The following is a 25,311-nucleotide window of genomic DNA, read 5'->3' on the forward strand; positions in this document are numbered from 1 at the left end:
TGAAGGTAAAATTATTTACATTTAACTCCTCCTTACCGACGCACCAGCTTATGCAAATTGGGTATTGTTGTATATTTCCAACAACAAAATTTGTTCACCACTTCTCTACATTTTTTTTTGGACAGCAGATTAGTTGGTTAGTATGTTAGTATAGTCCTTAGTTAGAATCTCCATACCCAAGTTCAAACTTGGGGCTTCTACTCCAAGAGGTATTACCCTCTACATGATCTCAAATTTTCACAATTCAAAGATTTTGTAAAGCAAACATGTGATGAGAGTAAAGCACTTCCAAAACCAATGGTTAGGTACAGTTTTTAGGTAAACACGTACAAGCGTCAACCACTTAAAATACAAAAAATGACAAGTGGAAACCAAGCACAAAAGGGCATAAATTCACTCCCACGCACTCTCTAAATCATACAAATCATACATAATGGGCAATGGAAACAATAACGAAAGAAACAAAGAATGGGAATGAATACCATTTCTCTTGTTTTACAACTTGTAACATAATAATCATTACCCAAACCCAACAAAAGAATTATACAATCATCTAGCTTGTTGACCACCAACATCAACTGCTAACTAGCTTCCGTATCATCATTCATAACTACATTGCCATTCCTTGTTACCAGATCAGATCCAACCAAGACGGTTGGTTGTCAGGCCTTACCCCGCAAGCCAAAAATAAAGCCCCAGCTACTAATGATGCTCCATCAAGGCTGTTTCAGTTTCTGATAGTGGTGCTGTGTATGTGTAACAAAACTTAATATAAGAATAATACTCACTTGATTATTTGGGTAAAACTACTTTTTTGGTCCCCAGACTTTTGCAATTTTGGGACCGAAAAATTCTCTATAAATTTTGGTCCTTCTTTTGAAGTTTCATAACAAATTTGGTCCATGTGTCGTCTAAGTTAACTTTTTCTTTTTTTAAAATGACCACCTTGGATCAAAACTTAAAATAAAACCTATTTGTAATATTCTCTAATTTTTCAATTAAGGTTTATAACATTTATAACTTTAAAATATTACGTTGCAGTGAATAGAAATACTCATTCAAAAACATTGCAGAATGAATATAAAATGTTTGAAAGCTTAATTAAAAAAAATAAGAGAGAATTACAAATTTGGTCCCTGTAGTATACTGTTTTTCTTTTTTCAGTTTCGATCCAAGGGCCAAATGGTCAATTAAAAAAAAACACCTTAACTTAACTTAGACGATAATTGTTATGAAACTTGAAAGTAAGAAACAAAAATAGAAAAATGAGGACGAAAAATGTTTATTTAGAAAATATTCATACCAAGTAAATCCTCAAATGAGTCTGCCTCCATGAGGAAAGGGGGTGAGAAGACTTGATCGTGAGTTTCATCGACATCATAGAAAGACAATCGTCCTTCAGATTCTGCATAATTTGAAGCAGCAGCAGACATGAAACCGTTTATGTCCAAGTCATTAAGTAAATCCAAGTTACTGTGACTGAATGTGTCGTGTGATTCGTTATACTTATTTATTCCATCTGAGGATGAGGAAGTGTTGTTTGCTTCAGATGCAAACAACTGTTTACTTCTTGTTGAAGTGTGTTGTTTCTTTTCTGGACCTGGGCCCACACGAGAAAACCCGGTTCCTGAAAGGGGAACAAAGAAGTGTTCAGAGCCATCATCAGAGACAGAGTGAGTATCCTGTTGTGATTGGGCTGTGTTGCTTGATCGCGTTGCTAAAGCTGCTTCTCTCACGGATTTCTTCATGTTACGAACATAATCATTCTCATTATCTGCAGTTGCACACATGAAAGATTTGGAGTTACAAATTACAACACTTTCGTTGGATGGAATTCAATCACAAAGTAAGCTACTGAAATGAATTTTGCATATTATATGCATAGTTAAAACCCACAACTTATTATCTACAAAATAAAAATTAAACATAATATTATTATAAGCTCATTAAAACCCAAATAAAAAACAATGACCAAAATAGGAGGCGCATAATAACTCAAAATAACCACCCATTTCGCAATATGGATTTTGCAGATTGAAAAATTGATTTATGAATGGTCCCCACCACAAAATAAATAAATAAGTAAAACGTATATATATTTCTTTTTGTGAAAAAAATTAATTTCACAAAAAAGATTTGTGGTGGGGACAATTCATAAAACAATTTCACAATTTAGCAAAATTCAAATTCTGAAATGGGTGGTCATTTTGTGTTATATGTGGAAAAGGTGGACATTTTGTTCTATTTTAGCCATTTTTGTGATAACCATTTAATCCAAAAAAAAAAGTTCTAGTTGTTTTTAGAAAATAAAATTATAATTTAAATACCATGACAATCTTAAAAAATATTTGTGTCATTAAATATCTGATAAATAAAAATGAGTGATATTACAATTTATTATTTAACTCATTGATGGAATGAGAAAAAAGTACCCCCTAAGGAATGAACAATAACAAAATGGAATGAATCAGAATCCTACAGGAATTCTCTATTCCATTTCATCAAGCAAAACAAACAACTTTTTTCCTTTCCAATCGAATGAACAGAACCATTCCATTCCTTATCTGATAAACAAGTAAAAGAGGAAAAGAACCATATATAACCTGTTTGTGGTGTATTTACTTGGCTATTTGATGCAGTTTGTTCGAGAGGCAAATGTCCAGATACGTTGGTATGAAGTTGAGCCTGTCTTTTATAAAAATTCCCAGTTTTTGCAGTTGAATTTGGTGTCAAACTAAATAGAGGCGGTAGTTTTAAAGCAGATGAAACTTTATTATCAATCTGAACCGTTGATAATCTTGAAGAAATCTCCGTTACATCATCACTGCTACTTTCCTGGACATCAAATGTATGTTTAGGATAACTTGGTAATTTTTTTTTTAAAAAAATGCGTAAAATATACAACAAAGAAAAAAAAAAAAAAAAGATACCGTTTTCCTTCCGGTGCTTTGTGGTTGAACGGGTGAGGTGGATCTACCATGGTGATTTGTCATTTGAGGAAGGTTGGCTGAGATAGTGTTGACTTCCTCACTAAGCTCTGATATTGAATTTTGTATTGTGGGGGCAACACCTTTCAGTTGATTAACAAGCACCTGGATAAGATAACAAAGGGCAAAACTGTAAATACTATATGGATCTTGATTATAAGGAAAAGCAGTGAGTATTATTAACATTAACATGCCTGTATGCTAGCTAGATGCTGTCGATGTTCAGCAAGTGTTGTAGCTAAAGATTCAGCATGGCCACTCGTACCACCATCACTTGCACTTCGAAGAAGATCCGGACCTTCACCTCCATTCGCCTTTGCCTATAATCAACTCAAATTTTATTCAAATTGCAGGAAATAGCAACATACTTCACTCTTTTTACCAATATATACAGTGTACTTTATTTTTTACCCATAATAACAATTATTATTACAAAAATAAGAAAGGTAGGTACATATCATATGATATAAAAAAAAATACCAGGTGAAGTGACTGTTTATGTATACGCTGTAAGGCATGAGTCCATCGCCTTAAAACTTCTGCTATATCAACTGTGGGCTGACCTCTTCCACTTCGATCATCCCCAGGTTGAGAAGAACTTATATTTTCCTTCAAATTTTCTCTATTTACTTGTGATCTATCAGCTTGTTCCTTATCTAAATCACCAGAAGAAACTTGGGTACTTTCATCCATGGCTGCAAGAAGAGATGATCCAGAGATACGATATCTGACAAGTAAACATAAAAATATATATAAACAAATCCAACAAAAAAAAGGCACATAAGAAAAGATTTCAAGGTGAACTACCGATGCTCCCTATGTGCTATCAGATCCTCAATGGGGCCTGAGGCAAGAACTTCGTGTTGACCTGAAATGCAAGTCGATTTAAAGATTAAATAAAAGTGAAACACATAAAAAGTATGAGATGTTTGAACTTACTTTTACATGATAATAAAGAATCCCACAAGCGAGTAGCTCTTTGAACAAGGTGAGAGTTTTGACTTGAGCTAGATACAAGTTCATCCCAAGGTTCACCTTCCATCTTCACTTTGTTTCTCAGGTCATGTAACTTCTCCAACTCTTGCTGCAAATATGCCTGAGCTTCAAAAGATCCAAAGAAAGTATGATTATGATGCATCTATTACACAAACTGTACATGATCTTTAAAGATTAGTTAAACAGTTGCATTTACCTCTTCAGCACAAAGACCACGATACTCTGCTGTCATTTCATGAGCCAAGTTTGACCACATTGCCTGTCTCTGAACTGCTGTCTCAGCATTTTTCAGAAACCTTCTTCTCTCAAGAGCTATTCTAGCCTATTCATGAGCCAAGTAGGTAAATTTAGGTGCTTTCAGATAAACTTTATATATAATAAGATCAAAAATGTAAGTATAATGTACCTTTGTTACGGGAAGAAGAGTGGCTGCATGTGAGAAAGCTACATCAGTTAGTGAAGCGGGTAGTGGATTTGAGACTACATCGGCTGCATATGTACGTCTATGAACTTCTCTCAAAGCATGCAAAGAAAGCTGCCATAACAGTTCCACGAATCTGCAATTATCATTAATCATATCAGATTACTATTTTTGTTTTTCCATGCAGATGAAGTGACATGAACAAATTTGAATTAGCACCCACACAATATGACTTTATAAGGTTTGATTAAGAGAATATTATGCAACTACTTCTGAAGAAACTGAAGATAATATCAGATATACCTTATAAAGAGAGAGGCACTGCTTGTAATGATGTATAGCAGTTAGCTAACAGTTATTTCTAGTGCAAGATTATCATTTATTTCCACCCCCACAGAACATACGATTACAATTCTCTGCTCTTTATTTTGTCCACTCCAAATATCTCTGTACTAATTACAGAAAGGAAGGCTAGGCACACGATTACAACAACCAAGCACAGCCAGATATTGCTGGATATGGTATTCATTCAAACTTTTGGGGTTAAGGGACTAATGCCAATAGCTTAATCCAACATCACATTTTTGCCACAAGTGCTCACAAGTCACAACATATATAGCATAATCTGTCTTATCTAACCCTGCCCCTCAATTTCTTCAATAAACTTTGTGGAGAATAGCACATAATCAAAGGGTTAATATCATGTCTTATGTATTGAACACAATTAAATCGTAGTGAAATTATAATTACATCCATAGAGAGACAGAAGAGAAATTTTGTAGCCAACCGACCTAGGTCCGCAACATGTAGCCAGCGATGAAACCCTCGAATTACTTCTCGGAAGCGCCCCTTGTGATTCAAGCTCACTTATGATGCTTTGTACGACCTAATAACAAACAAAACCCCCCCAAAATGTAACATCAAACCTACTATTAAATTGCTTGAATCGTAAAATTGAAAAGAAAATTACCTTCCGAAAATCGCGAGATTGAGTAGAATCAAAAATCGGCCACACTCTATCAAAATCCTGAAAGATCGATCTCAATGTCAGATCAACCAAAAGCTACAGATCGTAATTGTAGATGAAATGTAATTAGAAACCAAACGAGAAACGTTTGTTAGCGTACTTTTGGACCTCTGAGAGAGGACAATATGAAGTATAGAAGCTGTTCACCCAATTTAGGGTTGGAGTGTCGAAATAACCCCACCCGAGGAGTACCGTTATTGGCTCCGACTCCGATGATCGACGGATCAAGCCCTAACAACAAACAGTTGGTATACATCGCACTTTCTAGCTCCGTCTCTCTTTCCTTTTCTCGGTCCATCGTCATCAACCATGCGCTTTCTCTCTCTGTACATATAATCTCCCTCTCTCTCTACATCTACAGCTTTGTTCTCATCTCTCTCTCTCTAGATTTGATTTTTGCTTAAGAAGATTTAGTTATATATTTTTTCAAACCAGGTCCTTCATAAATAAAAAATGTTACATATTTCTCCCTTGTTTTTGGGTGCTTTTGAATTTTGAAATGTTTGTGGTGGGACCGGGTTGTTACATAAGGTTGTCACGTTTGTTTGTGCCGGACGGGAGAATTTCAAATAAGCCTCCTCCGTTCTAACGTGCGCTGCGGGTGCACTTTAAGTGATTATTGCCGGCCAAGGTCAACTTCAATTTTTTAAACGGTCCTTTGGACGAGGTTTTGGGCCTTTTGGGCCGATATTGCCATGGCTAAAAACCTAGAATGTAATCCATCAAACGAGATATTTTTATATCGGGCAGTAAGGTTATCTTTAAAACGGTCCGATTTATTTATTTATTATTTATTATTTATTATCATTATCATTATTATTATTTTTTGTAAAGGTTTCGGTCTCAGTGGCGGACCTTAGTGGTGCCTGGGTCCCAGGCCACTGTTCCGATTCCGGCACGTAGTGTAAAAAAAAAATTAATGTTTTTTATGTTTTTTCTATTAGGTGTACCGGCTTAAAATACGAGTGTCATTATTAATTTAGATTTTTTTGGAAAAAAAAATTTAGTGTCACCCTTACTAAAACTTTTTGCGTCTGCTACTGCTCGGTCTTGCCTTTTTACGGATCGGTCTTTTCTTGGGCCGAACTTGATCGTTTTCGGTTCGGTTTTGCAGTTTTTTCGTTTGCTTTTTTGTTTCTTTTTTCAAGTTTTTCCATTAGCAAATATGTTATTAACACCAAAATAATATATTAAGATTTATTAAAAAGGATACATTTAAGTTTAATAAAATAAAATTAAATGAAAGAAGTTAGATAATGTGTGACTACAAATTATATATAAAACATAAAAATGATATATTTATAAACTTTGGCTCCCGGGTCGGTCTTGAAACAGTCCTGGACGATTTTAGGATGGTTCGGTCTCGGTCTTTTTTAGAATTAGTCTTTTTTCGGTCCGATCTCGTTTTAGACCGGTTCTGTCTCGTTCTTTTTTTTAGTTCGATCCGAGACGATCTTTTTGTTCATGTCTACTTCAGATGCGTACAAATATCATATCCAACCTGGAAATTAAAAATTTTGTTTGTTTAGATTTTTTTTTAGATACCAGAAAAATTGTTCTGTAATTATTCGGGTTTGGAGTAGGGAAAACTGGATCTAATATGTGCGAATTCGAATAACAGTATAAACAGATTTTTTTAACGAGATTTTTGCATATCCGGTTTTTTTAAATCTAAGTTAATTATGATCAAAGTTATATTTTTGTTATATTTTATTTTAAATAAAAAATAAAACGGCAAAAATAAAAATACAATAACACAAACACATAAAATGAAAATACTGCTATTTTTAGTTTGCAAAAATAGTAGGCAGGTTCCCACCAGAGTTTATATATTCCAAACATTTTTGGGTGATGTTCTCCTCAATTTCACTACCATCTACTTCTGTTATCGGAGGCGATATCTCAAGTGCAATTTCTTCTTTACGGATGAATTCTTCAACATGTAAATTTTGTATCCTTTCAACTTTGTTTAAATAATCATTCAAACAAACGTATGCCTTCATTGATTCAACAGTGAGTCATGACCTTCATTTCGATATGACCTTACCACGAAGAGAAATGTGGATTCCAAAGTTATCATAGAAGTTTAAATTGTTGGTAAATCAAAGACATAGTAGTTAGGATAAAAAATTATTGTTCATTTTCTTTCAATCAAACCAAAATATACAGGTTTTTTAAAATCATCGATACTTGTGCATTTTGATAAAGTTTGATGTCATATAATTTTCCAACTCGCTACTTGGGTGGAAGTTTGTTGTCATTTATTAGTTACATTTCACAAAGTATTAAATAGTCGGATATTCACATCTCGACCAGGTCTAGACATTTAAGGAGTTACTTCTTTGATAATGTTTAAGTTGTTTGTGTTATATTATTATTATACCTTTTCAATCCTAAATGGTTTGGTGGTAGGATGTTGTTGGTTTTTTCCTAATCGATTGTAGCAATGTACTTTGAGTAACACATAGTCATGTAGTATTAGATGTTTGGTGTGGTGTTTACTCCATGTATTTAAGATAATTACTTGTGAAGCTAACCAAGTTTCTTCATGCGCCTTTGGGATATAATAAACATGTATTGGTAATTTGGGACCACTTACTTGAGCTCGGCTGGTTGCACGCATCACACCCCTTTCTTGATTAGGAATTTCCTTTTTATTTAAATGTTTATTTATAAAAAATTTCACCAAACCATCAGTTTGAGTTCAGGCACACCCGAGAGTATGCCCGAATCCCTCAAACCAAGGCTCTGATACCAACTTGTAACGACCCAAAAATCCAAGGTAAAATTTTCATTTTCAATATAATTAAAACATTGTAATAACTTTGTTCGGAACATTGAAAAGCATTTCAATAATTAACACAATTATCTGAGTCAGATCCCAAAGATCACGAATTGCGGAAAAACACAAGTGTATGCGCTGCGATCATCCCGAGCTCTTTCGTTTGAAAATTGGAGTACAGGAAACATAAACTGAAAACCGTAAGCACAAAGCTTAGTGAGTTTCCCTAAATACCACATACCATACATACCCAACAATCCATACGAGTCATACATAATCGCGAGCCATACATATAATTCATATAACATAATCAATAAAGGTGCTATGTGTCGCACATAGTCTTGCCATTATGCCACAAGCCACCTACTGGTCTTTCCTGCCAAGCCAGGGCCACAACCATGGGTCTTACAGACAAGTGCCAGAAGCCACCTTCGGTTCTTCCATGCAAACATCACAAAGACAAATAGCATACAATCTACTCTGCTTAACTAATTAACATACAATGTGCCAGGAGCCGGCTCCTGGTCTTTCATACATAATGCCTAGGGCTAACCCCCGGGTCTTCCTACAATACATAAACCAAATGGGCCGGCATTGGTGCCTTCGACACCTACAACAGTGAGGAGACTCACCTCGAATGATGAAGCTTACTACACGAAATCATAGCTGCTGAGCTGACGACTTCCCAAACTATCAATACCCAAACAACATCCAATTAGCAATTAAAATCCAAACCATGATCCATAATCCAAACTTAGGGTAAAATGACCATTTTATCCCTGGCCCATCAAGACTCGCAACCAAGGCCCAAGCCTAAAACCAACAAGGCCCAAAACTCTAAGATCCATAAAAGCCACTAATGGCCCAAATTTCCAAATTGGGCCTGATCCCATATGGTTCTTATCCTAAGCCCATATTTCCCTCGAATACAATTCAGGGTACCACAAACACCCCTTGGGACACACATTGGTCGAAATCATAAGTCAAAAGTCCAAGTCAACGCTCCGAGTTGACTCAACTCGTCGAGTTATCCCATAACTCGTCGGGTTTCCATTAAGCACATAATCGCGATATTTCGATCCAACTCGCCGAGTTTCTCTTTAACTCATCGAGTTCATCCTTTTTCAACAAAATCGGGACAAATCCAACCCAACCCGTCGAGTTCCCCTATGAACTCATCGAGTTCTTCTGTCAGCCAACTCACTTAATGCATTAAGCCACTATTCTTCAAACCAAAGCCTAATCTTCCAGATCTAGACTGAAAAAGCATCTAGAAGGGTAAAGTTTTAGACTTTACCCATTAAGAACCATTATAATGGGTTTAAACTCAAACCCTAGCCTTAAGAAGCTTATGCCTTAGTCCAAAAACCACCAAGCCTTCAAGATAGAGCTCATGAACACAGATATGGACCTTAAAGGCTGAAAGGTCCCGCAAAGTCTTCAACTTTACTCACATGCAAGGCTAAAAGGAGCTTAAAAGGCCGTAACAAGGGCTTAATGGATGCATGGAGCTCTTAGGGCCATAAAGTTGGCACCTTTATGCCATAAAAGCTCCATACGACCCTAGATCTGAAAGGGTTTGACCAAATGGGACGTCCAACTCCCAAAACCTCATCATTTGGACCAAAACAAGCAAAAGAACCCCAATATGAAGATCTAAAAAATCAAAAAGCAAGGTTGAAACTTTTTACCAGAAAAATGACGAAAATGAAGCAAGGATTCGGGATCTAGCAACTCCTTCTTGTATTACCAAGCTTTATTTTCTTCCAATGGCTTCAAACACACCCAAAACACTCCAAAATGGCTCACAATCACTCAAAGATGCCTTAAGGTTTCGAGGTTAGGGTTTAGGACAATGGAGGTTGGAAATGAGGCCAACTTATGGGGTTTAAGTTGTTTAAATAGGGTGCAAAATCCCGAAGTTAGGGTTTCCCAAACCACGTCCAACTCGTCGAGTTGGTCTTCAAAAACACGCGTGAACAACACTTCCAACACGTCGAGTTTATGCCTTAAACTCGACGAGTTGACCTTTAGAAATGAGGTTTTTATTTCCATAATTGACCTTCTAAATTCCGGATGTTATAACTCTCCCCCAATTAAATTAGATTTAATCCTCGAAATCGCTCCTTATTAACACTCATAACAAGACAATCAATCTGATGAACATAATCGGAATTTATGCGCATATAATAACCTTACCGAGGTAACCAAAACCCAGACCAAAGCTTCTATCCCGAAAATAACACCCAAGCTTTCAACCTTTGCAAACCACTTCTACCTCCTGAGACATGAGGTCTACAATGACCTGACTTCCCGACAGGTCGCTTATGTTGAATCAACCCACACCCTCTCTCAACGTATAGCAAACCAATCATGACCCTTCCAACTCTGATCATACAACGACCTATCCCGATCTACTAAAACCATCATTAGGACAATCCTTCACGCCCGGTGAAGAACAAATCCTCCATATTTGAATAAAACTCAGTCCTATCTCGCCTGAATTCCGAAACCTACAATCTTAGTGGTCTGACTCTCTGTCAGACCTCTCACATCAAACCGCCACCAGGCCAACCCCATAGAGTTCCATACAAACAAAATGCTTCAAAGGGGAAACAAAATCACTGACCATAAACAGTTACAGAACACTTATACTCAACAGAAGGCTCGGATAATCATTTAAGTAGAAGATTCACCCTTGCAACGGTTAGACTCAAACGATAGTTGCGTAACAGGGTCAAATCAATTACTCTAAGATTATTTAATCCCGCTGTAAGTGACTTAGCATCATCCAAACACCCAGATACTTCTCATACACACGAGAAACCAAATCACTAACACTGCTCGAAACACGGAAACTGCCCAAAACACTGAAATTACCCGAAACAACAGGCTGTCTTTTGGCTGCTTTCCAAAAATCCACTGAGACCTCCCTGGTCCCAATTTGTCAGCCATTCATCTGAAATATCGTGTTCCAGCCCGGTTGCTGAGCCAAAATACTTCTATACAATCGCCCCTCGCGACATTCCGACCGGAAGCTTTACAGACAATAACTACCCAACCATCTCGACACTACCCCGATGCTAAGCAGAATGTTATAGGACCAACTGTAGTCTTCCTCATACCCGGTCTCCCACAACCTACCATATCCTTATTCCAAACATGTTGTGGCCCTCCCCCGTCTGGAAAACTGACCCATCCTGGCCTAAACCATCCAAAGAAAATCGCGAGCAAATCATAATTTGCCACACCCTCACTGCTGCGCAGGGACCAGTGAATGCTACGGGCCACCCCGCAGTCTTACAACACGCATACACTATCCGCAAACTAGTGAATGCTATGGGCCACCCCGTAGCCTTACAATACTCCCACTAACTGCTAACTAGTGAACGCTAAGGGCCACCCAGCAGTCTTACAACACTTCCGCTATCCAAAACCGCAACCCAAAGCCTTACCGCTGATCTAAAAATCCGAACGGCGCCCAGATTCAAGCACACACATAACCGGACTCCCAAACCGAACTCAAATTATGACTGGAACCCCACCCTGGGTTCCCCCATCCCGAAGCCTGCTAGCAGACACCAGGAATACGTGGTCCAAATGTTGGAAAGTTTCCCTAACTTCCAACTCACGCAATCCTCAATCCGAACAACCACTTGGCTACCCTTCTCCCTGGGGATGAGAAACTCACTCTAGTTCCACGCCTGCTTCCGATCCTGCATACCTGCGCGATTGTCCCCCATTTAGATTCGACTAAGTCTTCACAATACATGAGAATTGAAGGATTCCCAATCCTTTTTACCCTCTAATAACCATACTGCTCACAACCTGCGCTTACCTGTGCTAGTGTTCCATTACTAGCCAAACCTCAAAAGACCACACAACCTCTAAAGACCAGATGAACACTTTCCGGATCTTAGCGAAACTGATAACCCCCGATTCCTTGAAAGGATACCACATTCAGATCTTGAATTTCAAATGACCGGCACTTAGCACACAACCTCATCCATAGACCACTTAATTGGCGCCTCCAAAAGCCCACCCAACACAAGGACTGAACTCACCGAACCCTGACGATGCTGGACAACCGACCCGTTGAAACCCTGACCACAGATCTTCCACATAATACCCCTGAACCGATCTCGACCAAAAACCAAGATAAGACTTAACACTCCAACCCGCTGAAAGGGAAACGACCTTCCACTAACCCCTTAACAATTCACGGTATGCAAATGACATATGACATTTCTTGAAATATAATCCAAAGATAAGCAGATAAACAAGCCCAAAGATACCCTTACCCAAACCGATACAAGATAACAAGCACAAGATGCCGATAGAATCAAAAGAAAGCAAAAGATACATACCTGCAATACTGTCTGCTAGAGTCCTGACCTCCCTTGTCTGACACTGCAAAACTCAACTCTTCTCCGTTGGGGCTCCCACCCTACCTTCTCGTCCTTCGGTGCTCCTCAGCGTAGCCAGAGCAGGCGCGTTTACTGCTCCTCCCCTTAACGTCGGACTTCTTATGGCCCACCTGATCGCAGTGAAAACATAATGGGCTTGCCCTCTGAGGACAATCCCTGCTGATGTGACCAACCCTGCCACACTTGTAGCAGCCCAAACCCCTGGAACGACAAACTCTATCATGCAGTTTACCGCACGTGTTGCACTGACCCCGTCCCTACTGGCCTCTCAAACGTTGGTCAGATGTCTTGGGTCTCTTCTCGGACCCTCCAATGTATACACCTGATTTGACCCCCTCTTCTCAATATGCTCCAAATTAATTTCCCGCTCTCGGTCTCTAGAAATCATATCATTCAGGGTCTCGCACCCTGAAATACTCACGAACTCCCTGACAAGGTTGTAGAACTCGCTACTCGGTACTTGCTCGACTGACTGCCGAGTAGCGAGTACTCGGGAGTACTCGGATTCGGTAATTCATGTAGAAATATTTTTAGGAAAATTATATATGTCAAAATCATAAGTTAAAATCATAATTTGATTGAAATATATAACAAAATTAGATACATGTGAATACATAAAAACAGAAATACATACAATTGTCTCACTTCGTGAATAATTACTGAAAATTTAAGATATATATGTAGTAATAATCACATGTGTATGTTAATTAATAAATCATTAAGTGTATTATACATATTAATCTTGAAATTCTTGATTTTTTTCTCCTTTTATGAAAATTTTGACCCTTTGACCGAGTTTGACCGAGTTAACCGAGTAGGCCCAAGTAAGACCGAGTAATATCGATTAGGCCCGAGTTAGAGAGATTTAGACCGAGTTTTTACCGAGGCTGACCGATTTTTTACCGAGTTTGACTTAATCCGAGTTTTTTTTGCCGAGTTCACATAACTCGCCTCGGTGGTGGGCCGATTCCGAGTACTCGACCGAGTAGGCCGAGTTTTGCAATACTGCTCCCTGATATCATCCCGCAACATATCATGATACCTCACTTTATTCATTTCCTCATCTGTTGCATACTGCAGCACCAATAAAGCCCTCTCCCAAAACTTGGCAGTGATCTCTGACACAGTCTCAGTAGTTTGGCGAAGATCCAGAAACTCTCGCACCAGCTGATGCACCTCAATTGTCGGAGCAAACTCCGCTCGGAACCTGGTCGAGAAATCATCCCATGACATAGCATCAACCGCATCATCACCCAACTTACTACCAACCTCTTCCCACCAATCCCGTGCCTGATCCTTCAACAGGCAGGAAGCATATCTGAACTTCGCCTCCTCGGGGCAGAAACTCGTCCAGAACGCGTTAGCCATATCCGCTAACAACCTCCTACTGACAATGGGGTCCCTCTCCCCATGGAACACAGGAGCTCCACAAGCACGAAACTCCCGAAAATAAGGAGTGAGGGCTCCAATGATAGCCATAACCTCCGCACGGAATGCGCCCAAGCGCTCATCCACTATCTCCGAAACACAGCGAGAAATCTCCGATGAGGTGAACTCCTGCAACCGCTCACTAATCGGCTCAGCATCCGCACCTGAGCCAGAACCTGAACCAGAACTAAAACCAGAACCAGAACCACCTCCCTGAGCGCTCATCTCCAAACTGAAATACAACATGCCAAAGATCAATACATAACAAAAAATCCACCTCATATAAGCTTCTTAGATTCTCTAAGACTCTCACCGATTCGAGTATGGATCATGTGCTTTCAGTATTACGGGCCCAATACTACCTTCCACACTTATCCATACTTTTCTCAGCAATAATCCCAATTCCTCCAAGTCACTTCCTTAACAAAAGCAACAAAGCTCACTAAACTACACCACTAGACTCACTGAAGCATATACTAGGCTCTCCTAAGTTCCCGACCTCACCCAGCCCTCAGCTGTTGAAGGACTCCCACCAATGTCAACTGACTTCCTCATGAATATAGTCACATGCAACAGAGATCAGATAATTCTTCGAGTAAAAGACTCAACACTAGAACGGCTGGATTGAAACAAGAGTTGCGCAATAGGATCAAATCCACCAGAGGGGAAGAAATTAAGAACAAGCAAGTTCAGTCCATGAAAGGAAAAACCTAAAATTAATTTTGGTTTTGTACTCTACCTTATCTTATGATTGTAGGTTGTAATTGATAAATTCACATGGATAGGAACGAATACACCATAAAATCTAGGTGGCAAAAGGTTTCGCTCTAATTCATGAAAATGATTATCAGGAAACACTTTAGCTAACAGATTTTAAAGATTTGATAAATATCATTATGATTAGTGGTTGTGATAATTGCATTCTCAAATTCGCAATATGATTACGACATCCCTTTTCAGAGTTTAAATTGTGAGAAATGGCAATACATAGTTTGAACGTTCAGGACTTATTGCTATAAGTTCTGAAATTGTTTAAACACGCACATATGCTATCTAATGAAGGTGTATGAGCTTGAGAAGTCTAATTGAAGACTTATCGAAGCATTACGTATTAGAAATCTTCACTTTAGTAAGAATTCAAAAAGTATTGATTTCTAGAAGTCCAGTTGATTTCTGGGTACATGTCAAAGCTAGCGGGAGCATAATTGGTATGCAGATAGAAGCATAAGTGTTATGCTAATAGAAGCGTAATTGTAATGCTAAGTGTTGCAAGTTGGCAATACTATTTATAGGAAACAAGGTTTTCAAGTTGCAAGTTGCAGAGTTTGGAAGTTGTTTCGTTACAAAAGGATTTAGGGGAGAGGACACTTATACTCCATTTCAACTCTAAAAGTTTGGATTGAAAGGATTTGAAAGAACTTGGTCATGGGCATATATGAATATCATGTTGAAATGATTCAACATAGGAAATTCAATATATGTGGAAATATTATAACAAGAGACTGAATAGATATCAGGTCTTTGTATATGACGTTATGAAACAAGTCCCATATGCTTCAGATATAGAATTGATTACATATGCTATAATATTCACTTGTTCTGTTTTTCCAAATGCCTAGGGCATTGAAAGGGGATAAAAGGGCCATAACAAGATGTGAATAAAGTTGTTATACAACTGTCAAGAACAGTCTAAGGTTTACCAAAAGATTGGTTGCTTATGGACAGATGGAAGTATAGTATTAATTTGGACGAATCACATTGACATAATTTTGAATGGAGGTTACTCTTGCTCGGAATTGATGGTCATATGGTAATATGGAAATATTTCCATAGTGGGAATAGGTTTTTGAAATCTACATGTGAGTTAGAAACCTTAACGCAAGGAAGGTGTTCAAGGAGTTACCTTGAATTTGATACTTCATCACCATGAAATTGTTTTAGTAACAAAGTTCCAATGAAGCATTTTATGACATCGTTGACTAAGTCTCGGTGACTTTGACACCACGTCATCACAAAAGGATATTGCGTGCAGGGTTATACTCTAACATATTTAGTTCTTACACTTGTAATAAGGATTTGGAATTATGAAATAAGCATCGTTGGAATTATGTCCAATTGATCTGTTCACAAAGCAAGGACCATAGAGAGACATAGTATGCATGGTATGATTGATGTTTAATTCAAGTGTTTTGTTGATTAATAGAAACATTATACAATTAATAAAGTCTAATTAATATGGTGATTAAATAATAAGTGTTTTATTTATATTCAATAGTTTTGAGACCATAGTTAATTAGGTTATTATTGTGTTTCACTTCGCATGTTTTACTTCCCGAATAATTGGATTATTCAAACATCCACAGTCGATCATACTTTTGGAAGTAAGTAGTGAATTAAGACTGCCATGAATCAGACTGTAGATTGTCTAAGGGGGTTATACATAGCAATAATTTGCTGCAATATTCATGAGTACTTTTGAAATGAGGATTTTAAGTATTAGATAAACTCGCGCTCAAAGAATTACTTCACGGATTTTATCACGAGTGATTTTGAGACGATAATATCTTATATTCTTGAAACGGAGATATATTATTTGTTGTTTACAAGTCATTTGTGCATTGATAATACGTAAACGCATAAGTAACTTGATGTTATAAAACCTATTGTTGTGCGTGATTTGATGAGTGAATAGTGCAAGCATATAAGTCGAAGTTTATCCTTTCCTTTTGCCCTAACGGGAAAAGCCATATATGTGGGCCCCTCAATGATTTGATGATGACATCTAAAGTGTTTGGCCAAGCTTGGATTGAACTGATGTGTTTAATTAGTAGTCTGATATCAGTCGTCATAAATCAGAAATCGGGAAACAAAACTTGGGCAATGAGATTGATTATAATCCATGTCTCATGTCCATACAATATCTTGTAAAATGGAGGTGTATTTGATCACTTATCTAAGGACATGTAACTGACTAGGTCAAAGTTCAAAAAAAGCTTTAAGAGTTACGATTGTTTGTCAGTTTTAAAAGTCATACTTGCAACTATAGTTATTAAACTTATCCAGGTAGGAGACTGCTGGATCAGGTGTCTAAGCCTATAACTATAATTGGTATGTACTTGAATTGATAGTGGCATGGTCCTTTTGGGTTGCCTTAACATTTGCAACTAGACATGATGATTAATTGAGGAAGAGGAAGAATTTATTAATTTGATTAATAAATTGGAATAAATGAATTATTAATATGTTATGGAAATAATATATTAATTAGTAATCATATTATTGATTAATATTTAATCAGAAGTTAATTTGGAATTAATTTTGGGATTAAAGGAATTAATTAAAAGTGTAGGAACTAAAAGTGCAATTGTTCAATAGTTGAGCAAAAGGGTCAAGAACCTTCCTAGGGAAGATGGTGGACGAAATTGATTGTATATGTAAGATTATTCTAAAATTTCTAGAATATCTTATCATATATGGATAATCAAAGGAGGTGGATAATTACCATATTTGAGACAATGATATTTTATTCAGATTAGGGTTATCCATAGCATCCTTAGTGCACTATAAATAGGGCCCTAACCCTCTCAAATTCGGCCATGATTCCTTATAAGGAAAAACCAAAATTTACCTCATCTCTCTTCTCTCATATCATTCTCTTGCATTGTGTGTTTGTGGGTCATTAGAGGTGCTACACTTGTGACACTAATTTCTCAAGCTTCAAGATCTACAAGGGAACCATTGTTACTACGATATAACAATCAAGGTATGTAACCAAACCCTAGTTTTATATAGATTTGGAAAATTGTAGACATTTCCTAGGGTTTCTCTTTTTTGTGTTCAACTTTGCATGTTTAATTAGAGAAAACCTAGATCCAAAGCATCAGGGTTGCATGCACACATAGGAATTGTTGTTATGCTCAAAACCCATCAGTAAATTCCCCAGCGCGTGTGTATAATCAGACCTTCGCCTTCTCGCGGTCCTGTGAAGTACCTGCCACATATAAATCAACAACTGTAAGCACAATGTTTAGTGAGTTCCCTAAGATACAACATAAATAACAACTATGGGTTATCCGCAACCCTGGGACTATCACTGTCCCGGTGAGCTAACAACACGCTCGGTGGGTTATCAGCAACCCTGGTTGGCTATCAGCAGCCTCATTCACATATAATTATCATAACATATCATAACATAGCAGCTAGACCCAGTTGGTCATCATAATACAACTATTCTACCATACATGTAAAAGTAAGTGAGGAGACTCACCTAATACTGATGATACGAAAACCTAACACCCGAACTGCCAGATCTAGACTCTGCCTAGTCAACAAAATAATTAACCCTAATAAATAATTAAGGTTTAAAGGCTCACTCACAAATCCCAATACTGTGGCTAAACCTTCTAAGGGTGAAAGGACCATTTTGCCCTTCACATGGTCTAAAAACCCTAAATATTGACCAAGGGTCAAAGTCAACAAAAGTCAACACTCAGTGTATATGCTGAGCGTACCACAATCTACGTGGGGCGTACAACTTAGATCAGCGAATAACGGGGCTTGGACCGGCTACGCAAGGCGTAGCCAGGAGTACGCCCAACATATCCTGTATGTTCTCATTTCTACCAACTTGTGTCTTAAACCCTTAATATATTTACTCCCAACCATAGACCTGTCCATTCCATGACATCTAAACCTATAAAGTTATCATCTTTAAGCCTTTGCATGGCTAGAAAAGTCCCAAAGCAACATTCATGAATTCCCAACACATTCTAATCCATTTTGCTCATGCATGAACTAAAATAAGTGGTCAAGCTACCATTTTTATGCATCCATAAGTCCTATAATACATGAAAGGACAACTACAAACCCCTAGAGTGCTCCAAACTCATAAAGGTTAAATCTTTGGGGGCAAAACGCTTAAAACTTCAAACATGGAGATCTAATGAAAGACTTGCCAATGTGAAAAATTTATACCTGAAAATGATGCACAAGGAGGGGAGTTTTCTGGATCTACAAGCTTGCTAACACCTTCTTCTTCTTCACTAGCTTCCCTCTTCAACTAAATGCACCAAAAACACTCAAATGAACTTGCAAGGCTCACACAACACTCAAACTCGGGATTAGGGTTTAGGCGAGGTTTGGAGGCTGATAAGGGTGACCAAAAAGGGGACTTAATGTTCTTTAAATAGTAAGCAACCAATAAATTAGGGTTTTGGAATCTGGGCTAGTACGCCCGACGTACCACACGTACGTTGTAACACCCTGTTTTTCGATATTAGTTTTTCTTTTAATAATAATAATAATAATAATAATAATAATAATAATAATAATAATAACAACAACAACAATAATAATAATAATGAAAATTGGCTAAGTTATTTATAATGCAAAAGGGAGAGATTATGAGTTTTGGGGTGGAACTTACCAACTTAAAAACCTTGTGTTGCAAGAAAAACTGTTTTGAGGGACTATTTATGCCATTATGGAAAAATTGAGGGATAATATTTTAAATCCAAAATTAAAGCCCATAATATTGGATAATTAAGAGGGCTGATCGGCCCTCTCTTGGGTTTAATAGGGTGGAGTCGATCCTTAGTATAAAAAAACCTACAAGTGTGTGGAAAGAAGAAGGAAGAGGGGTGGTGTCGGTTATGGTGATAGGAGGAAGAGGGATTGCTTGGTGATGTAGATTGGTTCAAGTAAGTCTCATATTTCACTCAATTTCTTGTTACCTTTCTTTGGGTTGTATGCAATTTTCGGAACACCAATTTGTCCCGAACTTCCATACCTGTTTACGCAAAATAGGGGCCGAATTAGAGAAAATCACTACAGATAAAGGTCGTGGTAAATTGTGTCTACTTTCTATGGTTATCTGGTTCACATGATTTGGAGTTACAATTGAGGAGTTATGGCCAAAACATTGAATATAGGTCAAAATGTCTAAAACCCTAATTGTTGGAATTATTTTTCTTTTAAGTAATGTACTTTGGAGTGTGAGATTGGAATTTTATTGGCTTTTTGATTCAATGGGTAGTCACTACTTTTAATGACTTGTTTCTAGAATATAATCCACTTTGGATTAGGTCTTAATGGGTTAAGAAGCTAATTAACCCTAAAAAGCCAAAGCTGTGATTTCAGGATTTTTCCCTAATGTGTCTCTGTCTTTGAAAGATCATATCTGGTCATGGAAAACCCTTTTTGGTCGAAATCAGTTCCCAAGGTTTCCTATGTGATCCCTCTACACTTCATTAGTTTGGACCAAAATCCAGGAATGCCTCTGACTAGGGTAAAATCGACCATTTACCCAGACTGATCCGGAATGAGCTGTTATGCGAAATAGTTTTGTAAAACTCACCATAAATTGTAGAAAATCGTATTGAGTCGTGAAAGTACTACTTTTAAAGACAAGAACCGGATCTATCCTCATATGACACATTTTTGAAAATTATGGAGTTTAAGGTGGGAAAACAGGTCCTGACACAGACCCTAATTTATATGTAGAAAGATGAAATTTAACGCCTTATTCTATTTGCATAATTAGGAAAAATAATTAACTAAACTTAACTTAAATCATTATTATTAGGAATTATGAAGGACAATAAGGTGTGTGTGAGTCTCGAGTTGCTTTGGAGATCGCGTTGCTTTTGGAGGTGAGTTCCTCACTACACCGTGTTGTGTTATATCTTCTTTACATTTAGCTCGTGTGTGTTATGTATTGTATTGTTTATGTGGGTATTACTAGGCAGGTTAGATTCTAGTGGATTGGCTCACGTATTGAGGATTATGCATGGTAGGACTCGACACATCCGAGTGGGGATCGGGCATAGTCAATGTGTCCCAAAGGCTTGACGAACTGAGCAAAGGGGATCAGGTATGGCCAATGTGTCGCAATGGGTTTGGGTATAGGGGATCGGGCTTAGCCAATGTGTCCCAAGAGATCGATGTACTAAGAAAGGGGGATCGGGCCTAGCCAATGTGTCCCAGTAGGAATATGTGTGACAACCGTCAATTTTGGCCAAGTCAAAGTCAACTAAAGTCAACAAGTCAAACCGGTCAACTCATCTAACCCTTGTATATTAGGGTTTCCATTATGTTTCTTATCGAACAACTCGCAATCTTAATACAAAGTATCACTTAGAGTTTTCACGTGTTCGGAAACTCTAAACCCTAATAAGGGCAAGTGATGAAACTACTCGATAAAACATTAATCCTTAACCCTCGGGAGCATATAACAATCATAACAAGACTTAACGAGGTTTACAAACCTTGAATTACGGAGCCAAACACTCAAAAAGGTCACAAAAGAAGTCTCTCCCAATCTCTTTCACTCTAACTCTCCCAAAACTCTCTAAGTAGGAGGGATCTCTCCAAGTATGTGAAATTTCTCCCAGATCTCCCCAAGAATGTGAAATCTCTCCCAAATCTCTCTCTGTATGACAAATCTCTCCAAGAATGTGAAATCTCTCCCAAATCTCTCTCTGTATGAGAAATCTCTCCAAGAATGTGAAATCTCTCCCAAATCTCTCTCTGTATGAGAAATCTCTCCAACAATGTGAAATCTCTCCCAAATCTCTCTCAAAACCTCTTTTGATCTTTTTGTAATCATTTGGGGCATCCCGACACTTGACTTGGTGAAAAACCCTTCGAAACGGGACGATGCCTTGGAAAATAGCCTTTTAGGGCCGAAGTCCCTCTATAGGCACCAAACCCTCCTTGAACCGGAGTCTCCTTATGTGACAACCCGAAATTTCTATTCTGTACAACATTTCAATTCAATAGAGGTCAGAACTATTGCTGCTAATTTTCAAGCTTTTTGGAATAAGTTTGAGTATTTTAGGATTAACACTTTTGGAGATATCAGGATAAAGGATGCCCTAGGGTGTATTGTGCAACAATACTACTTCAAAACTCCAAAAGATTGGAGTTTACGGCCTAAACAATGGTGTTTACGGCCGTAAACCCTATATGGGGGTATATATATGACACTTAGTCATTATTTACACTTTTTTCACAAAACTCAAGATCCAAACCCATTTCTCTCTCAAGTATCATCCAACAATTCTTCTTGATCTTCAATATAGTAAGTGTTTCTAACCCTTTTAAGTTGAGATATCACTTAATCTAGTGTTTTAACACACTTCCATCCGTAAAAATGTTCCAAAAGGTTCAATCTTCAAGTTTCACCAAGAACACCAAGAACACACACTAGTGTTCTTGGACTTTTGGCTCATTTCAAGCTTCTATCTTGTAAGTACTTCTATCCTAGAGTATCATAGAGCTTGTTATACATCCATACATCAAGAAATCACCCAAGAAAATGAGGATCAAAGGTGTTTACGGTCCAAGATGTTCTTGGACCGTAAACCCTAAAAAGTGTGCCAAAGTGGCCCTAGTCCCTTCCTAAGCCTTGGTAACTAGCATAGATCCCTTCATTGATGTGTTAAGGACTTGAAAACATCAAAAGACCATAGATCATATGTGTTTACGGCCGTAAACACATGGAATAGTGGTCCATGGGCCGTAAACTACATATATGGGTGATTTGATGCCACAAACACTTCCGTAGGCTTATGCTTCAAGTAGAATAACTTCTAATGACTTATAAGGCTTCAAAACACAAAGTGGTCAAAGAAGCATGAGTTTACGGCCGTAAACTCATGGGTTTACGACCGTAAACTCAATGAGTTATGGTCTAGAAACCGTAAACTCATAAAAGGGGTTCCTTTGAACCCTAAACCCAATAGCTAAGTTCTACAACCCTTAGATGCAATCCTTAGGACTTATAACACTTATATAAGGTGTTTAACATGCCTTGGGATGTCTTAACTTTGTTATTTGGTTGTTTAAGGACTAACTGGTTACATATATGTGATAATATATGTTAACTAGGATCATAGAGTGTGTACAAGTCTTCACTTGACACCTAGCATCCTATACAGTCCGTGCTTCCCAACCACTCACTACAGGTGAGTTCATACCCCTTAATCAATGTTTTAAATGTTTTTAAATACTTTTATGGGGGGGATACAAGTTGAATCATACTAGTTATTATATCAATCAGATGTGATTGATAACTAGCATGCAAATGGATTTACTACACTGTTAGCTGTTTTACCAAACAGATTACTTCAAATGGCTTTCCAAAATGTTTTTACTTGTTTAAAACTCTTTATCAAACTGTCTTACATACATAATGATTCTTTTCAAACTCTGTTGCAAAGTGTTTCAAACAAAGGTTTTCTTATACTTAAAACTGTTCTTATCAAATATACTGCTTTCAAACCGTTTTACAAACAGACATCAAGTCATCTTTTCTTAGTTGTTAAACTTTTATAAGGTTTTACAAAACTTCTTTTATGCTTTTATATTGTCAATTGCATGCCTATATATGTATAGTTATATAAGTAATGTTTAAAGGACTTAGGAAGGCTAGCTCGCTTTATCTCCTTTTCCTCGTTGGGATGTGGCTTTAGGGCATCGCTTATTCGTCCGAAGGTCGTCTAAATATTAGTTATATATTATGTATACATGTATAGACATAAAAGTTCTTCCAGTCATTACAATACCCTTGGGTAGCAAGGGTATACTTTCATGTTCATACGTACAAGTTATATTACTAGTAAACTACAATAGGCGTAGTTTAGGAAGTTACTATTACTATTACTAGAACAATGAATCATACAATGAGTCAGTTCATTCATGAGTCAATACATGCTAGATAGAGAGAGAACACACTATACAGCTAGTACACACAGAACATTACAAATACATGCTAGATAGAGAGAGAACACACTATACAGCTAGTACACACAGAGAACATACAGGCTAGACAGAGGGAGAACATACAATACAGCTAGCACATTCATTACATATACATTACTACAGTTATGTAAGCCATTAAACGGGGCATGGCACTACCTGCCATGACTGTTTTTGTACCCAGAATCTCCTTAATTGGGGAGCGTATGAGTTTGCGTATAGATCTATACTGGATTGACTATCCTACACCTTGCTGCTAGCTACAGTGGGACTTGCAAGTCTACGGGTGCCAAATGTCATTTCTTACGGCGTCTTACATCGTCGTTTTACTATTGAGTCGGTAGCAGGGTACAGGCCGATCACATGGTACTTTAAATTTACATTTGATTTAAGGTAGATAGTACAGCAATAGTTATTCATTATAATACTATAGTACTATTTCATTTTCCCATTGCATTCACTTCGTGAACATTCACACGATGCACGGTAATGCAAAAACTATATTTTTGGTTAATAATAGTCGGATTTGGGAAAATACACACTCTTACAAGAGACACACACACATATACTAGATGCCTTGGTAGAAGGCTACTATTAGTAGGAAACATAGGGTTTTCTAGGAGGTTCAAAACTTTTACATACTTACAAATACATACTTACAAATACTTTCATACAAATACAGACATTAAAATACTTATGATCTCACCAGCTTTAAAGCTGATACTCTCTTTCAAAATAACTTTTATCCTCAGGTCATCAATAGACAGGTACCGGTGCAAGGTTTAGAGAATATGGAGCTCGTTCAAGACTCATCTTTCATTTTGATTTATATTTTGGTGTCTATATAACTTGACAGAACACACATGTATTAAAATTATATTATTAATGCAATGGATGATGTTGTTGCTTGTTTACTACTATTCATTGTTGTGATACTGTACATGATGTCCTCCGCCCCAGAACGTTTCCGCCGTTCATGGTTTTGGGGTGTGACACCTTAAGTAGCCGCAACCATCTAGCCGCAGCCAGCGAGCCGCAGCCAGCAAGCCGCAGCCACCGACCGCAGCAACCTGGAGCACTGCATCCGAAGTCGCCTCCGGGCCTACCTGCTCGGACCGCAGCGCCTTTTCTCTTCGAATCCACATCCGCGACCAAGCCTTCACTTCAGATCTAATGCTGTTAAGGCCGGAGTCACCCTCCTGACTTCGGATTTGCCACTTTCCACCCGGTTTTCGACCACGACTCCGTTTTAAGCCCGTTTTTAATTATTTTAACGCGGGATTTTCTCCAAAAATCATATTTTAACATATAAGACCCTAAATATTCATAATTTAAACATATTTTTATGGAAATATTTATTTAAGAATAAAATCTAGTGAGTGAATATTTGAGGTGGAGTGTTGACTTTACCTTAGTGTGTAACACAAGCAACCACTCCCATGCCCACTCCATGACCAGCTATTGTCCTTCCACCAAACCTGGTC

The 25,311-nt window shown here is 37.8% G+C and overlaps 1 protein-coding gene across 1 annotated transcript; it reads right to left on the reverse strand.

Moving 5' to 3' along the window:
- Positions 1 to 269: 269 nt before the first annotated feature.
- AUG6 (HAUS augmin-like complex subunit) lies at positions 270 to 5,829 on the reverse strand. Its single transcript, XM_079079852.1, has 13 exons — positions 5,532 to 5,829; positions 5,375 to 5,431; positions 5,196 to 5,290; positions 4,390 to 4,540; positions 4,180 to 4,305; positions 3,927 to 4,083; positions 3,795 to 3,855; positions 3,468 to 3,714; positions 3,182 to 3,307; positions 2,931 to 3,092; positions 2,604 to 2,835; positions 1,304 to 1,774; positions 270 to 746 (listed from the first exon to the last, which is right to left on the reverse strand). The coding sequence occupies exons 1-13, from the start codon at positions 5,733 to 5,735 to the stop codon at positions 703 to 705; spliced, it is 2,133 nt and encodes a 710-aa protein (XP_078935978.1). The 5' UTR covers positions 5,736 to 5,829; the 3' UTR covers positions 270 to 702.
- Positions 5,830 to 25,311: the final 19,482 nt, after the last annotated feature.

Source organism: Lactuca virosa, chromosome 2 (genome assembly GCF_052849685.1).
Source record: "Lactuca virosa cultivar CGN04683 chromosome 2, Lactuca_virosa_CGN04683_v6, whole genome shotgun sequence".
NCBI lineage: Eukaryota > Viridiplantae > Streptophyta > Magnoliopsida > Asterales > Asteraceae > Lactuca > Lactuca virosa.